General features: G+C 36.9%; 1 protein-coding gene across 1 annotated transcript in view; it reads right to left on the bottom strand.

The window, feature by feature from the left end:
- Positions 1 to 18,272, bottom strand: part of LOC107668500 (glutamate receptor ionotropic, delta-1-like) — a 91,770-nt gene that overhangs the window by 65,763 nt on the left and 7,735 nt on the right. The window contains exon 2 of the mRNA XM_016460387.1: positions 6,704 to 6,909. Coding sequence (XP_016315873.1) covers positions 6,704 to 6,909 — 206 coding nt within the window. The remainder of the gene's footprint in view (positions 1 to 6,703; positions 6,910 to 18,272) is intronic.

The raw sequence follows: 18,272 nt of genomic DNA, 5'->3' as shown, positions 1-18,272 counted from the left end.
ATGGCATCAACAAAGTATGAAATTTATTTTGCGAATATTATTTCTGCTGAGACTTCCTTACCACTTTATGCTGAAGAATTTGCATCTTTAGATAAACAAAATAATAAAATCAAAAGCTCCTGTCCCAGGAGTCTCCTAATACTCCTGACACAAACAATGACTTGCAGACTGAACCACTTGATGAGCCTGAGACTCACTGGCATTCTGTGAGCATTTAATTGGTCTTACCCCACCCTCCCTTTTTTAATCAGCTCATCCAGAGTGTTCATTGGTATTTTATGTGATTCTTTAACATACAACTGGATGTGGGTAATTATCTACGGTGTCTCATTAGGGCTTTTGATGGATATGAAGAGGGTAGGTGCATATTTGTATGTGTTCATGTGTTTGTGCAGACAGGAGAGGGAAAAGCACTCACGTCATAATGAGAACAATATGATATGCTAGGTGTCTAATTGTGTTGTCCACAATTATCTTTATGTCTGCTATTAAAGTTAATAATTTCATAAGGGACACACATCCTAAGACAACTTAAAATCCAAATGAGTTTGCAATGTGACCAGTGTTTATCCGTGCAGAACTCATTGTACTCTTGTGAACGCATGTCAAAGACTGACATTGAAGAGAAGAAATTGTTAAATAAAGTTATTTTTGTTTTCTTTGCACACAGAAAGTATTCTTGTAGCTTCATAAAATTACGGTTGAACCACTGATGTCACATGGACTATTTTAACGATGTCCATACTACTTTTCTGGGCCTTGAATGTGGTAGTTGCGTTGCTGCCTATGCAGGGTCAAAAAGCTATCAAAAATATCTTAATTTGTGTTCCAAAGATGAACAAAGGTCTTGCGGGTTTGGAATGATATGAGGGTGAGTAATTAATGACAGAATTTTTATTTTTGGGTGTACTAACCCTTTAAACTAGTGGCTAAGTTTATGCAACTGGTCTATTGCTAGATGGTTGTTTATATGACAAAATCAAAAGAGGCCACCCTACAGGTCTCATATCCTAGTCGCTACATATGCATCATGTATGATCATTGCTTAGAAATGGACAAAGGCAAAGGCACAGAAGTTTCAATTTTGGCTTCCACTGATTATGAAAACATGACAGTCAAGCTAAAATGTGACACATTACGTTACTTTCCTCCACAGTAGTGTGCCTTCTCGCCTCATTAAAAGCCCAAACTAATGTTGCTTGATATTAAAAAAGAGTTATTAAAAGCACATTTGATAGAGAACTCAGGTGCTCCTGAGGTGGCTTTTTGTGCATGCTCTCTGAGACTAAGCTGAATCTACAGGCAAGCAAAGTACACTTTGGGCTTTGGTGTGCAAACCACACTCAAATTTTTTTTTATTTTACAGGTAATTGTCTGTATTTTTTTTTTACAGAATTTTCCCTTTTTTCATTATACGATGAAATACCTGTTGTTTTACAGATATTTTCTGTATTTTAAAGTTTCACCATTAAATTTACAGATAATTTCTTGTATTTCGGTATTACATAAATTTTCTGTTTTTTAAACGGAATTTTTCTGCATTTTCACATTGTAATGTGTAATTTTACATAAAATGTTATTTAATATTTACAGATTATTCCTTTAAAAATAGGGAAACATTTTTTTGAACCACAAATCATTCAGTCAAAGTGTTTTTATTAGCCTACCATTGAAGATCGTTAATCATGTGAGGGTTAAAGTGAGTTTTTTAAGGTCAAATAATAGTATTTGTACATACAGTACATGTACTGTAAATGATGCATTGTTTCTTTTACTACTCTTTTTACCTTGTCTTGCAAATAAATTCTCATTTTAATCATTATTTGGTAAATTATTTGTTTTCCGTGATGGTATAGGTAGGGTTATGCTGCATTCCAGACAACTCGGATTTAGGATATTTCCCACTTCAACCCGGAAATAATTTATGGAACGTCGCTCTTTTAATGTTTACAGATAGTTGTAATGTTTTAATGCTACTAATCATTAGTAACATTAATGTTTTAATGTTACCAAGTAGCCTACTTTAATGTCTAAATCCAGACGTTACTTCCAGGTTTGTGGTGGGAAATATTCCACATCCGAGTTGTCTGGAACGAAGAATTCGTTCCCTTTCATGGGAACTTCGAACTGCATCCTCTAGGGGTCGCTATGGGGAACGCCTCGTCGTGACCCGTGTCTGAAGCATACATTGAAAAAACACCAACTCGTTGGCCGGCGACAGCCATGACGTAACTACCGGTGCGACTATAGACGCAGTGTCTCGTTCCCTACTCAGGGAACCATGGTTACATAAGTAACCTGAGACGTTTTTTTTGTTTGTTTTTTTGTTTTGGAACGCAGCATTAGTGTAATGTGTGTGTGTGTGTGTGTGTGTGTGCGTGCCCGCATTATGACGCAGATTCAAATTTGCCGCCAATTTAGCTCCGCCCACGATGGTTGGCTGAACTGTTTCTGTACTGTACGACACGACAGCGATGGAACGGCGTGCAAATTATTTGAATTTATTTCAGGCTATCCATTCGGAATTGTGTGAGAAAATAATGCGCTCTTTCTACAACAAATTCTGACGATACTACAGCAGACATCATGACAATTGCCAACCGACCGAGGTAAGTCTTTCATACAACATATTTTATATAGTGTGGCTGCACATTTGTGTTAAGTGTAGTTTCGAAGCTAAAATTAGCATCTCTAAATGGTGGTCAGTCACATAACTGGCGTCGATAGCTAAAGGGCAAAACACTAAAAACTGCAGCATGTTTGTAAGAAAGATCAGTTGACCTCAAAAGACTCAAAACAAGCTTTAGTAAACTTGTTATTCATATCAAAGTTTGTTCGAGTGTAACGTTATATAAAGACTTTGCTCATCTGAAAGTACCCGCCACTTTTCAAACTCTTAAACGGCGGGTAATTTTGAAACGCTGAACGTGGCTAACTGTATCAAAACAGTGTTGAGAGTGAAATCAGTAGGCTATAAGTTACACCTTATTGATTATGAATATGAACGCAACATGGTAAATTGCAAGGTAGGCGCTTTTTCCCCCTTTCATATTCTCCTTTACATGTACATAGTAAATTTTATTAAGAAGTATACAGAATTTGGTCCTCCATTGTCACTGTCTTAATGCGTTAAACGTTTTGTAATGGTTTTCTATGGGAAAACACAACTTGAAATTAAAAAGCATTGCATTCCCATTCTGGGCGCATTTGCTCACCTACACATATTAAGTCAAGTCAAGTCAAGTCACCTTTATTTATATAGCGCTTTTAACGATACAGATTGTGTCAAAGCAACTGAACAGCATTAATTAGGAAAATAGTGTCAATAATGCAAAATGACAATAGTAAACACAAATTTTTCAGTTAAAGACAGTTCATCATTGAATTCAGTGATGTCAACATCCAGCTCAGTTTAAATAGTATCTTTGCAATCAAGTCAACGGTATCGCTGGAAATGAAGTGTCCCCAACTAAGCAAGCCAGAGGCGATATTATGCGTGTATAAGTGCATACGTTAATCTTATAAGTAATCATTTATATAATCTTTGTATCCTAGGTAGTAATATGATGCAGCTAAGTCAAAGTAAATAATATAAATTTACTTTCTATAAATTTAGTTAAAATCACATGGCGGACCAAAACATCACTGTTATCCTTTCCAGGGGGCTGTTTCATAAAACAAGTTTACCAAATAAGCCAGGTTTATTTCAGTTAGACTGACTTCTTGACAGTTGATTTGGTTCAAAATAAGTCAGACTAACTGAAATAAGCCTGACTTATTTGGTAAACTAGTTTTATGAAACAGCCCCCTGCTCAGCTTCCAGATCATTGTCTTAGTGGAACATAGGCTGTAATGTGTGAATGTAATACAAAGTATTAAAAAATGTTTTTTTTTGGTTTCAGGCCGTGTGGAAAGACTGTGGAGATCTATAGCAGATAAGCATGGCAATTCAGGTGTGGCACAAGCCAACTTTTGTTATCATTATTATTATTAATATTATTTAAATCTGTAATCAGCATAGACAAGTGTTCTAATGCCATATGATAATACAACAAATTCTGTATTTTCTTTTCATGCAGCTCTTTCTTTCTTTCTTTCTTTGTGTATAATTTTCAGTTCCTATGTGGTAATGGGTAAATAAATAAACCAAGGACCATTTAAAACCAAAATCAGTGTAAAACAGTTGCATGAAAAGATGCCTGTGAATTTTATGAGGGGAAGCACTTTTAAAGAAATCTACAATATGTATTGTAACAACAGTCATTGTCATTTTAAGCAGAAGCCAAACTGGATGGATATATCTTGTGTCCTTTCTATATTCCACCTGTCACTGCTTGTCCTGACAGGCCGACACACTCTATGTGAATCACATAGAGAGCCATGGTCATGGAAGAATCAGAGCATGGAGAACCTCCCTAAAAACACAGATAGTAGCTCTCTGAACCCAGCTGTTTATCTGACCGTGTCTCAGAGCAGCAAATCACTGAGGAAATACACACATACACAAGACTTCCCCAAACAGACAAGGTTATTCAGATAAGAGTGAATTACTGCCCACAGGGCTTAGAGCAAGAGAAAGATGGCATGGTAAACTCATCTTCTCGACTGCTCGAGTTCAATTTAGACTTTTTAGGCTATAGCAGAGAACTCCCAGGATGTTTTGCAGCTCTAAAGAATTCTATCTCTCAGCTGTCACACTGCTAATCAGCAGAACAGCCTGGAAAACGCTGTCCAAACTAGCCCCAGAATCTCAATCTCAGTATTTTATATATACTATTTTAGTGAGGACATCTCATAGACGCACTGGATTTTATATGGTATGATGATATTTGCTAACCCTAACCCTCACACAAACCTGTTGATATCAGTACATTTAAAGCAAAACATTATTAATTCATTCATTTAAACAAGACTTTCAAATTGTGAGGACCACAAGGCAAAGACTGCTATTGTTTTCACATAAAGCTACTTGTATACGACCATTCAAAAGTTTGGGGTCAGTATGAGTTTTATATGCTTTTGTAAAAACATATAGAGTCTCTTACACTCACCATCAAAAATACAGGAAAAATAGTTATTGTGAAATTTGATTACAGTTTTACCTGTCTATTTTAATATGTTTTAAAATGTAATAAAAAAACCAATATAGCTATAGTAAAGCATAGCTAAGTAAACCCAAACACATATACACCAATATACAGAAAAGACACACTATCAGCAGTTTGCTGAGCTGGAAATGTTTAAGCAAGGATTTGTGAGTGGTGTAAAAGTAATCAGCACTGCACCTTACAATTCACGAGCAGATCAAAGTATGAATGATAAATGCTATTTATTTGCAATGCATACTCCATTTTTGATGCTGCTTCTAGTGGATTCTGCAATAAATTCAGCAAAAAAAAAAAAAGTTATCACACAATAATAAAAAGCCAATGTAAGATTTTAAAATGTTCCCAGATCGACAGGGAAATGTCCTGGAGGCCAAAAGGTCCAGACACAGATGATGGAGTGCACGAGTAATGTATGCAGACGTATGCAGTTCTCACTTTCACAAGCATGAGCAGTTTTCAGCCCCCTCTTATCACTTTTACATTAAAACATGTAAATAAAATAAGTCTATAGGTTGGCAAAATTGTCCTGTAAAGGCTCCAGAAGTTTGGGACTGTACTAGCTGGAAGAGTCACTTTGTTACATCACTTGCTTGAGGGCCCCGCGGAATTGACCACAGCAGTGTGAGGGATTTAGATATAAACAACCTCTTGACACTCAATTGTAATCCCTCACATCCCTATCAGGATTCAAACCAACAACCTTCCAAATGTGACCACAGTTGCAAATTCCTCACACTAATTTAAACACGATTCTCTCCTCCTTCAATTGTAAACTGTTCAGATCATTTTGTTGAGATTACAGCTAAACAGAATGCAATGCACAGGATGAGCCACTTTAGTTATTTTCCAGCCCATTTGGCACAACAGCCATGTGCCTCTCTAGCGAAAGCTTCGTTCAAAAATGACTTTTTATTACTGAACAACAAACAACACTATTCCACAGATCACACAACAAATCTTACTATCTAAAAAATTAGGACTTTCTGTAGACTTCTACTGTCCTTATATTAATTAACTAAAGCCAATCCTAACCCTAAGATAATAACTAAAAGATACAGAAAAAGAATATATATTATAATTATTATATGATACAATATTACATTTATAACATAAATACATATTTTATTTTTAGAAAAAAAAATAGTAATATATATATTGTAATATAATTATAATATACACATATATATATATATATATATTAATATAATTAATATTACAATTAATATAAAATATATGTATATATTATGATTGATAATAGAAAGAGAGAAAGAGAGAGACTGAAAAAATATATACTATAAAATATAAAAAGACATTAAAAATAAAAAAATATGATATAATATAAAGTTATATATATTACTGTATATTATATATGTCTCATATATAATACATCAAATATATATAATATGTCCATTTTTTATATCCAATAGAGTATATACTAAAAAAAACATTTATTAAATTAAAATATATATATTTATTACGCATTCCTAATAACATTATTCATTCCTAAATACATCCTTCATAAACTATAATATTTAAATATTTAATATTTAACTATACACATATCACTTCCAAACTGCTGTTACAATAACACGTACCTGGTGTATGAAGACCTGGGCAGTCCGGGGACTGAGCAGCAGGATGGCCCGTCTGAGCGTGTCCCGGTAACGGTTCAGCTCCTCCATCCTCATCGTGCTGAACAGAGTGGAAAAGACCTTTGTCACATTCCGGTCAACCTGTTGTAGGGACACGTCCAAACCCATTTGAGAAGCCTGGTCCAGAAACACACGCAGTCCCCGCACATCTGAAAGAGACCAAAAGATGACGGTTAAAAACCAAGACTCATGTGCAGAGAGCTAAAAACAGTATTTAAGAAGAAGCGCGAGATGAAAATAGATAAAATATAGACTAAGTATTTGATTTGAGATCAGAGATTTCCAGAGAGAATAACATCCAACCTAATTGTAAATTTCGTTCAGGGAAATGACGTTGAAAGGGACAGTAAGATCTGTGAAAATATCTAATTTTGTTTCACAAGAAGAAAGAAGGTCATATGGGTTTGGAACAACATGAGAGTGAGCAAATGAAGAGAGATTTTTTTTTTGTTGATCAACTATCCATTTAATCAATTTTTGAAAATTCTGTTACTTGCTATCGAGATTTGAGGAGTCTAGGAGAAAGAATCCTGTTTTCTTGTTCCGTTGCACATCACGGCTGACAAGTCACGTCGTGTTCAGTCTACTGAAGTGGCTTTTTGATGGCATAATCGTCTGGCATGGAGCTTTCTAACCACCTACTTGCCAAAAGGACACAAGAACCGTCCCCTAAAAGGGTCAAGACGCGAGAATGAGGCTTCAAGGTCTAATTAGCTATATAGACCAATTATAAAAATGCATGCATACTTCAACTTGACTGTGTTCATTTATGGTCTTCACTTTGAGCTGTAATTAAATTTTCATAGCATGACATTGAGGCAGTCAAAAAATGTGAAGAGCTATAACTTGTCTGCATCTTTTATATTTTATTTTTTCTTGTAGTCACTGCTTGAAAACAGAAGAAACAGAATACTTTCAAGAACCTATCAAAGTAAAGAAGCAGAATAGTCTGATAAAAAGTATTACGAAGAGCAGAAAATGTTTAGCCCATCTGCAGATAGCAGGGTGTTAACAGCAGCTTTATCTCCTCTGTAAACAAATCTAAATCAGTTTTTCAGTAGCAGCTGGTAGTTCTAAACTAGCTTCAAGACTCATGCTGCATCCAAATATACTTACTTCTATACTATATAAAATTAAATATTATTTCCACATTCATAGTAGACATCCTAGACAACCACTGCATCAGCCTAAGATCAAAGTGATGTTTTTAACATTATGTCTAAGACACATGGTTAAGTACAAAGATGACGATCTCCCTTTCTTTTTTTTTCTAATTAATTGTTTTTTATTTTTTTTATTTCAAGTCTCTCTTTTGCTTCAGGCATATATTTATTCAGACAACCACACAGTCCAGTTCTCAGGGTTACATTGCAACACAGGAAAGCTAATCAGGCATCAAGAATGATCAAACACCATTTTATTTTGTGCGTACGTGTGTACTTAATATACTTTATTATATCTCACCCTCTGTGCAATGTAGTTTGCTATGAGCTACAAACTATTTCCATGACAACTGACCATCAAAACAGATTGCTTGCCCCACACCGGCCTCAGTGTGCTTTCAAAACAACAACCAGCGAGAAAGTCTAATATTTTGAGCATTTGCAAAGAAATGAAATACAAGTGGGTTTAAATATTGAAAACCCTTTCAGCATCATTTTTCAATAATCTTATTACGATAGTAATTTTTTGTTTTGTTTTTGCATTTAAATTGTTATTTTCTTAATCCAAAAGCCTGCAAGTCATCTTACTGCATATGAAAAATGAAAACATGACGAATCATAAAAAATATACATATAAAAATACTACTACTACTACTACTATGAATAATAAGTTTTATTATTAGGTATAACATTTTTAAATAATATTATTAAATAACTATTATTATTATAGAAAAAATCTAATAAAATAACGACATTTTTTCATGACGCAAGAACATGTCACGGTTATGGACATTTGTTTCTTCGTTTAGTTCTGTTTTCCTTGTCTGTTTAGTTCCTTTAGGCCCTTGTTGTTCATTTGATCATTAGTTGATTATTAGTTAATCTCCGTCACCTGTCTGCCCCTCGTTAGTTGCACTACTTAAGTTCCCCATTCAGTTTCATTCATTGTCAGGTATTTATTGTCCTGTGAAGCTTGTGTTGGAAGTTTCTCTTCTCTCTTGGATTGCCTGTTCTCCTATGGATTTGGCATAAACTACGGTTTGAACTTTTTTTCTTTGTCGTGGGCTTACATTCATCGAGCACGTATTGTGACACATAGTGATGGCGAAGTGAAGCGTTCTGAACCAGTGAAGCTTTCATCACAATTGTATTGGAAAAAGGTTCATTACTCAAAGCTTTTTAAAACAGTTTATGCTGTGGCTATCTAGTGGTCATAAAAATAAATGACACCTTCCAAAGTGTTGTGTTCCATTACAGCCAGTGGTTTCACATGTGGTTCTACAACTGGTTTTTTGTTTTATTAAATCTTATATAAATGTTTGTCAAAGTCTTTCTTTTGTGTCGGTGTACTCACACTAAAATAAGTAAAATAAATAAAACATAAATTCATAAATTAAATCTATGTTTATTTTAACTCTGCCTCAGTCCTTAGACTGATATTTCATGGCCAAAGTTCATCTTTAAGCTCAATACATAAATTACGATAAAAAACAACGCTAACACATAATATAATGTAAAGGAAACGGTGCTGAGGTTTGCTTTGTTTGAACCAGATACTGAAGCAGTCATGTGGTTTTCAGACGAATGAAGCTTCGGACGTCATAGATCACGTGCTTTTCTCAAAACGTATCAAGCTGCTACAGTGCTTCAATGTCAAATGTGTTGTTTTTTTGATACAAGCTTCGAAGCTTCGGTGTTGAATGTAACATCACTAGTGACACGTGTAACTTTTAGAAAATGAATTGGCAAACAGATGAATTAATATCTCAGCCAAAAGAGACAAAGTGTAATGAAGCATGTGCTATAAAAAAACACATTGTTAAAATTAGAAAAGGAAAAAAGAAGGTTGACCGAAATTGTGAGGAATTTTTAAGAAGCTCCATGAAAATAGGTCAATTTAACCTACAGGTGATTGAGTGTCACTATATTTAGTGATGTTAGCAGTGCTTCAGTAGACATTCAGTATTCACTAGTACTGAGAAGTAGCACATAATCATTTCAAGCAGCTGTTATTTCTGTAAAAGAGTCAGAATTTTAACCATTTAAGAGCAGGACTAAAGCATGCTTTCTACATTAACAGCACAATTGAGAACGCAAGGCCAGATATAGCCTTGGTGCTATTAGCTAAGAAGTCCAGTTAATGGAAAATGTTACTTCACACTGCTTTAAGCTGATGAATGAACTTCAGCAAATACATCAGGAGGAATTGAATTTGAACCTCTTGAATAAGCTTAACATATTTAACTAAGTCAAAATATATTTGCAGTAATTAAATATTATGAACCTAAACAGATTTTAAATCAATTTATATGTCAAAAAATGGTATCAGGTTCTATGCGAATATGAAAATATATGCACATGCTACAGTATATGCTGAAACACACTTTATAAATGAATACCTAGGCATCACCAAATTCAATCAGTGAATGTCATATTTTGCTCCTTTCTTGATGTTAATGACTTAGGTGTGACTTAAAGGGGTGGTTGTTTGTGATTTCACATTTTAACGTTAGTGTGTAATGTTGCTGTTTGAGCATAAACAATATCTGCAAAGTTACGAAGCTGAAAGTTCAATGCAAACGGAGATATCGTCTTTTAAAGCAGCACTATGTAACTTTTTCTGTGTTCAAAATTTGCAAAATGTATATAATGAGCGAGTACATCATGAATTCATCTTCCAAACCGCGTTTTTGTCTTATTCCGAATCCCTACGGTACACTTATAATAAGTACTTATATTTGGACTATTGTAGCCTGGTCGGGTCGTCACCGCTGCGGAGTAACACATACCTGTGTGAATCGCCATAGACAAACTTAGAGAAGTAGCTCCAGTTGGAATGTTCTTGTGTTTATGGCCGGTCTGGAGTTTTACCCAAAATATGGTACAAATAGTATGATGCATTTCACGAACACATAGTGTACATCATTGTTTGAGGAATAAAGAGCAGATCATTTTGATACCAAGAACGAAACATCTAGAAGATCTTAAAGCAGAGATTCACTCATATACCTGAATATAAGCATTGAGAGTCTAACTAATTCAAATAAAGAATTGTAACTAGGCTAATACAATAGGGAAACATACAAACAACACATGCATATACCAGATACAGTTGTAACTGATTAATTATTGTCTAAATAAAGAAAGGTGGCCAGGACTGTAATTTATAGGCAAATGTCAAAGGCTAAAAGGGGTCTCTTAAGCCATAAAACCCCAAAGACCATCCATGATTTTACGCAGATGCTACACTAGCATTAAAAGCCATGCTTGCACAGGTTCTGCACGATCCTCTTCAATAATATCCTCTGCTTCTCAATCGGGCTCAAACTGATAAACGATATTAACGACGGCGTTGTTTACACAACCGGAGCACATGCTGCTGAGGTCAGGGGCGGGACATTTAGATGTGCACTAGAGGCGGTTTAGCCAATCACAACACACTGGGCTAGCTAACCAATCAGAGCCCATCGCCTATTTCTGAGGGCGGGGCTTCATAAAAGCAGGAAATGATCAGCGTATTTCTCAGAAAAGGGACAGAGCGGTGTGGAATAATGGTAAATGATGTGAAAAATAATGTGTTTTTTTTTTTAAAACGAAGCATTAACACGTTAGACTGCACCCCATAAACACAATCAAGCCTAGAAAAAAAACAGTGAACCACCCCTTTAAGAATGACCCATTGACATTCCCAACGCACAAACACTTCAATTTCCCCAAACTCACAGAGATTAGTTTCGCCATACCATCATAATTCAGTTATCACAGCTGTAGTTACAAACTGAAGAAAAAAATTTACTCCCTTAAGGAGACAGTCTCAGAAACATATAAACAAACAATGTGGAAATCTGTGGAAAGAAAGAGCTGAGAGAAGTCTTTTGAGAAACAAATTGGATTTGCTTAAAGAGTGTAATTATATATCTAAAGGCATATACAAGCTGCCGTCTCACTGGGCAAAAGTGAAGGAGGTTTAGAGGGAATCAATGGAGCTCTAACAATGAACAGTTTGACGTTCTTCTGTTCCTTTCTTTGTAATGAAAATAATGGGCCGAAAAATAAAATACAAGGCTTGCTGTTGGATTTGGAGCTTCGTCTTGAGTAAAGCAGCAAAAACAAATAGACAGCCATATCATGATGTAATCAGCAAGCTCTTGAATACAAAACCTACAGTTTGATAAAAGCAGAATGTTGCTCACGATATAGTTAGTAGAATATTACTGAGGAATAAGTTCATAGTTAAACAAATTTGAAAATTACAACAACAAAGACTGTGTAGTGGACCAAAATTGTTACTTATTAACCATACATTAGTTTAGTATTTTACAAATGCATCTTCACAACATGACGCACATTGTGATTAATGGACCTCAGGATGCTTGTTCTTTGCATTAAAGGTCATTGTAAACAACCTTTCAAAACATGTTTTTAATTGGTTCTGCATAAGGTTAGCAGTTATGAAACGTCATCATTTGATCCACTACAAAGATAACTAGACAGTTGCTAGGAGATGGTAAAATCATTTCATCTGTGGTTTCTTTTTATGATTCTTTTTGTGTCTCAATCCACTGGCCTGCTGTACAGAGATCCGGGGGCCGGAGTATGAGTATTGCTCATGAAGGCCATGGGGAGCGCTCTTCCTGGAAAGACTTGGAATACTTATGTCCTATTAAACGAGAGGGGGTTTGGTTGACATGCTGTTGATTGGATCCACGTGACGGCATTGCAGAATCTTCACAGTCCTGAAAACTGCTGCTCATTTAACTGTCTGTGATATGAACTGCCCAGAGACATGCGCTGAATGTAAAATGAAGCCTCTGTGTTTCTCTCTTCCTCTCTGTCTCACTTACAGATGGGTTCTGCTTGTCTTGAAGAGGGAGCCAATTAAGAAAGGTTCATCATCCTCTTGTGCAAAAGCAGCAAATTATGACACAAACTCTATTATTACACTCATATTCTGACATAAGAGAGAGACTTCAGCATAAATCACAGCAGTTCAACAAAGTTGACCAGGGGACCACAAGAGCACATCCAGAACATTACAAATATGTTAAAAACTGTAAAAACGTAAAGGCAGAAGTCATCATTAAACATACAACAGATTGCCTGTGTGCCCGTACACAAAATACTGTAAAAGAGGGGTTCAGGCAGCTCAAGGGAGAATCAGTTGACAAGAAACTGACACTCCCACACCAAAGTTAGTAATAATCTAACATTGCACAGAAGTTGACTGATGCCAACAACAAAATAGTTACAGTATTTTAAACCAAACAAACACACATTCCTCTTTCATTAGCAAAGGTGTAAAGAGTACCTCAAGATGCTCAAGTGGCACTAGTCCTCAACACCTAGGAGACATACGAATGAAAAACAAGAAACAGTTAATTTGTGCAGAAAGCAATCGTGTTTATTTACTAAAATAAAAATAAAACTGAACACCTCAAAATTGCAATAAATCAAGGTCGTCACAACAGCCTCTTATACGTCTACAAACACTCAAGTCTCAATGAAGCTGAAGTGCTCACAAAGGGCATAGGTAAACCAGTATGCTTCAAAATTATGTCTTCAATATATCGATATTTAAAATACTGTTAAGTAAAATTAAAAAGTCAATGGGTGTGCTGGTTTCGGCCTCATCGCCGGCTGCAGCCGTGTCCTCGACTCATATGTGAATACCTTTGATACTCAGTAAAACAGCCAAAAAGATACTTAGGTACAGTAACTAAATACATTTACACAAATACTCTACTCCACTGTTCATTAGATCATGGAAACTATTAATTTAGTTGAAAACCAGATTTATTAGCAAAATCAATTTGCCTGAAAGGTTACTACAGAAGTGTCCTTCATATTTCTGTTCACTCCAGTGAAGAGATAAATAATGTTAACTTCAAACGCTATGAAAGCTTTTCACACAGCAATTCTTCAAGTCTGTTTACTTGTCCTTCTAAAAAATAATAGCCTGAAATGCAGCTGGCTAGAATAACTGAGTAAATCAATGCAAATAATGAGATGAGTTTCTGTAATACTATTTAAAAATACATAATTAGTGGTACCATTTTTACAATTAGCAATAAAAGAGTCTACAGCCTTAATCAAGCTTACCAAGAGAAAAATGATGTTATAACAAACGATATATGCCACTGCAACCTGATTCCCACCTAAATCCATTTCAAAATGTCCTGGTATTGATTACAGACCAATCAGCCAAACAGAAGTAACTTGCTGTACTTTTATTGGCAGTATAAAATAAACATAAAGTTCAGTTCAGTCTGATTGGTTCGTATTTCCCATTTATGCAGGCTATGTACATAAACACATAATATGTTGACATATCAACTCCTGGTTTATGCTGTGTTGTTTAAGTGGAGTTTCGCTGATCACAATCTCTCTCAAATCTAACACATTTGGGGACAAATCTCACTAAACAGCTGAACTACTTTTCTGGTATTTCAACCATCTGTATGGAGTAACAGCTCACTGAGATCAGCTTTCCCTGCGATCAGATTCTGGGTGTGTTTAACACACCCGCAGCCTGCGGTTTTCAATTTGTACCGCCAGTGTCCCTGCACCAGTGGAACAGAAGTTATGAGAGCAGAACTGAGAACAGATCTCGAGTAAATTATCTTCTCTCTTTTTCATGCAGGGTATCATAATGTAAGATCATTTACGCACTACGCCTCAAATGTCACTGCTTTTTATATGGTCTAAAACCCCTCTCATTGCATTTATTTTTAATATAGAATCTGCTGTGCACATTGGCATATTTTATGAAATAATGGTTTTGTTGAAAAGTTAAAGGCAAAGGTGTAGATTTGGATATGGGCACTAGGGACAAAATGTACCAGATTTATGCCTATTTTTTCAAGCCATCACAGTTGTGACTGATTGTAATATAAGCATTGAGAGTCATGTTTTCATTTGTAAAACGCCTACTCAATGTTGTGCATTACATTGCTTTAAGCAGTAATTTTCAACCCAGTTAACAGCTGGTTAAACCACTAAAACCACTTGTTGAACTATAATGCAGAGAGCCTTTACATTTAATTATTAAATTCCACTGTATATTTTTTGTTTGTCTTTTTATTATTCATTGTAAAAATATATAATTGACAAATATAGACAGATGGACAGATAGAACAATATATAAAATTAGATAGATACATAGATAGATAGATAGATAGATAGATAGATAGTGTCACGATCTCTAGCTGGAGTGCCTGTGAGCTTCGCTAGAGACTCTTGCCACCTTACCCAGAACTCCATTTCCCATAATCCTTTGCACGAACCCATCAATTGCATCACCTGCCTCTCATCAGATCTCATCATCAGTTCACAGCTGTCTCTTGGGTCGTGGAGGAGCACCACAACTCTGAGACTGTTCATAAAATGGCTGACTTCCCAGAGTCAAGTCAAGTCACAGCTGATCTTCCTGTGTCAAGTCAAGTCACAGCTGATCTTCCTGAGTCAAGTCAAGTCACAGCTGATTGTCAAGAGTCTCGTCACATCACAGCTGATCATCCAGAGTCTTGTCACGTCACAGCTGATCGTCCAGAGTCTCATCACGTCTCAGCTGATCTTCCAGAGCATCATCACGTCTCAGCTGATCTTCCAGAGTCTTGTCACGTCAGCCTGCCAAGCCTACTCACGTCAAGTCTGCCAAGTCAAAGCTTGCTCACGACAAGCCTGCCACGCTAAAGCCTGCTCATGTCAAGCAACAGTCTTCAGCCATCATGGATGCTACTCCAGTGTTCCAGAGCATCGTGAATGCTGCATTTGAAGACACTAAGTCAGTCACAAGGTGTTCGAGGCTGGCATCCAGCGTGGATAGGGCCGGCCCGTGGCATAGGCGACATAAGCAGTTGCCTAGGGCGCAAAATAACTGGGGGGCGCCGCACAACAGTTTTTTTTCCTCTTGTAACCATCGTGCACTCCTACACCCATATATTAAGCAAATACTGACAATTAAAATTTTTGTACTGATCGATCATCAAACTAATTAAAATAATGTTAGAATAAAATAGACATTGACAAATTATGAAAAATCATAAGATTTGACAACGTCATGTTGGACTAATTTAAACACTTTCTGCATCATGACGTAATTATAATACATCATCATAATGCATTAATTATGCATGGCGCACGCATAGTTTTGCCATTTATGTGCTCTGAAAGGATCATTTCTAAAAAAATGAGTGAAAAAAGAAAATTATCAGGGGCACAAGGCAGGAAGTGATGCAAAGAAGTGGAGCAGAAAAAAGAGCTATATAGAGGTAAGAATCACAAGTTAATCACTGTGTATTTGCCCTTGATGTGTATGCAGTATTTTGAAATAGCCTTTTTAGAACATCTTAACTGGCAACACTGACACTGTGGAACATTTTTGCTTGAGTTAACGGCTTTTTAAATTTTACTTTATTTTCTTTAAAAAAAATTTAAGCTTCTGTAATGTTGTTTTAATTTCAGTTACATTACTGCTTGCTTTTAATTCACCAAAAGTGCACTAAATTTCTTTTGAAAGAGACCATGACTAGGACTATAATCTAGCATTCATTAATTAAAATAATTTAAGTTTAAGTATGCCATTTTCCACTGTATGCACAAAACGGAAATGAAATGGGTATGCTAAATAGATTAACTAGCTAGCTTGCTGGCTAACACCTACAAATAAATGACAATATGTAGCCTTTATTTTGTTGCCTTTGTTGTCTGTTAGACTATTTTAGGCATTCCATATTTCTCTTTGTTGTAATAAGTACTTGTCACTGTAGGCATAGTTGTGGGTTGCATTTCTCTGTTTGGGAGTATAGCTCATGTCTGGTCTCTTCGATATTTTAACAGATTTAATCAGAAAATACATACAAATATAATATTTTTTCTTTTGCACTTTTTTTGTTGATTTAATTTCTAATTTAATTTTTGTGTTATTCTTCAGGTGACTGTAGGAAAACACTGTTTTCGGCACATTTGTTTATTTATTATCACAATTTATTTACTACTTATTTATGTTGTTATGTTATGTTATGTTATGTTATGTTATAGTAAAGTTTTGAAAAATCTGCATTTTCAGATTTTTTTAATGGTGGGGGGGGGGGGCACCCCTAGGGCACCAACAGAGCCTGGGCCGGCCCTGAGCGTGGAGGACTCTCAGTTGGTGTCGGTGCGAGTTTCTGGCATTCCAAGGGTCTCTACGTTGCTGAGCCACGCAGACTCTATGCTCACGAGCTACGCAGAATCTACACTCACGAGCCACACAGTTTCCACGTTCTCTAGTGACAAAGTTTCAACACTCTCAAGCCTGCCTGCCGCTACTCACCCTAGTTCCCCAGGCACAACACCGTCAGTCTTGGAAATAGATAATGTACTCCCTGTCCTGCCAGTTATGGCTACAGCCATTCTCTGTGTTTGGGCCGCACACACCACTGTAGTTTCCCCAGAGGTGGCAGCCTTCGCTGCAGAACTTCCCGAGGTGGTGGTGCCCACTCTACTCCCCGAATCTGATCCCAAGTCTAGCCCAGAAAAGGCTCCTGATCCCAAGTCTAGTTTCCACGTTCTCTAGTGACAAAGTTTCAACACTCTCAAGCCTGCCTGCCGCTACTCACCCTAGTTCCCCAGGCACAACACCGTCAGTCTTGGAAATAGATAATGTACTCCCTGTCCTGCCAGTTATGGCTACAGCCATTCTCTGTGTTTGGGCCGCACACACCACTGTAGTTTCCCCAGAGGTGGCAGCCTTCGCTGCAGAACTTCCCGAGGTGGTGGTGCCCACTCTACTCCCCGAATCTGATCCCAAGTATAGCCCAGAAAAGGCTCCTGATCCAAAGTCTAGCCCAGAGAAGGCTCCTGATCCAAAGTCTAGCCCAGAGAAGGCTTCTGATCCAAAGTCTAGCCCAGAGAAGGCTTCCGTTCCCGAGTTTAGCCCAGAGAGGGCTTATGTTCCTGAGTCAAGCTCAGTGTTCGCTCCAGCCCCTGACCTTAGTCTAGTGAGGCCTTCTGCTCCTGAGCACAGTAAAAAGATGACTTTAGTCCCAGAGTTTGCCCCAGAGTTCACTCCAGCCCTTGAATCTGTCCCAGATTCTGCTCCTGTTCCCTCTGAGGTGGCAACCTCCGTTGCAGAACCTCCTCTGACAACAGCAGGACTCTTTCCTGAGCTCGCGGTGTTCCCTGCCACATCTGTTACTACCACGGATACTATTATCGAACTCTCCCTGTTACCTGATGCCTCTGTTACGGCCGCGAGTGCCGTCTCTGAACTATCTGTGTCTGTTGAAGCTCCTGTTGCTACTGCTGCAGAACTTTCAGAGGTGGCGGCATCCACTCCAGGACCTCCAGAGGTGGCGGCATCCCCTGCA

This window comes from Sinocyclocheilus anshuiensis, unplaced genomic scaffold (assembly GCF_001515605.1).
Source record: "Sinocyclocheilus anshuiensis isolate Anshui unplaced genomic scaffold, SAMN03320099.WGS_v1.1 scaffold52, whole genome shotgun sequence".
NCBI classification, from domain to species: Eukaryota; Metazoa; Chordata; class Actinopteri; order Cypriniformes; family Cyprinidae; genus Sinocyclocheilus; species Sinocyclocheilus anshuiensis.
Note: the sequence above shows the minus strand (reverse complement) of the source record. Positions and strands in the feature narration are given on the sequence as shown.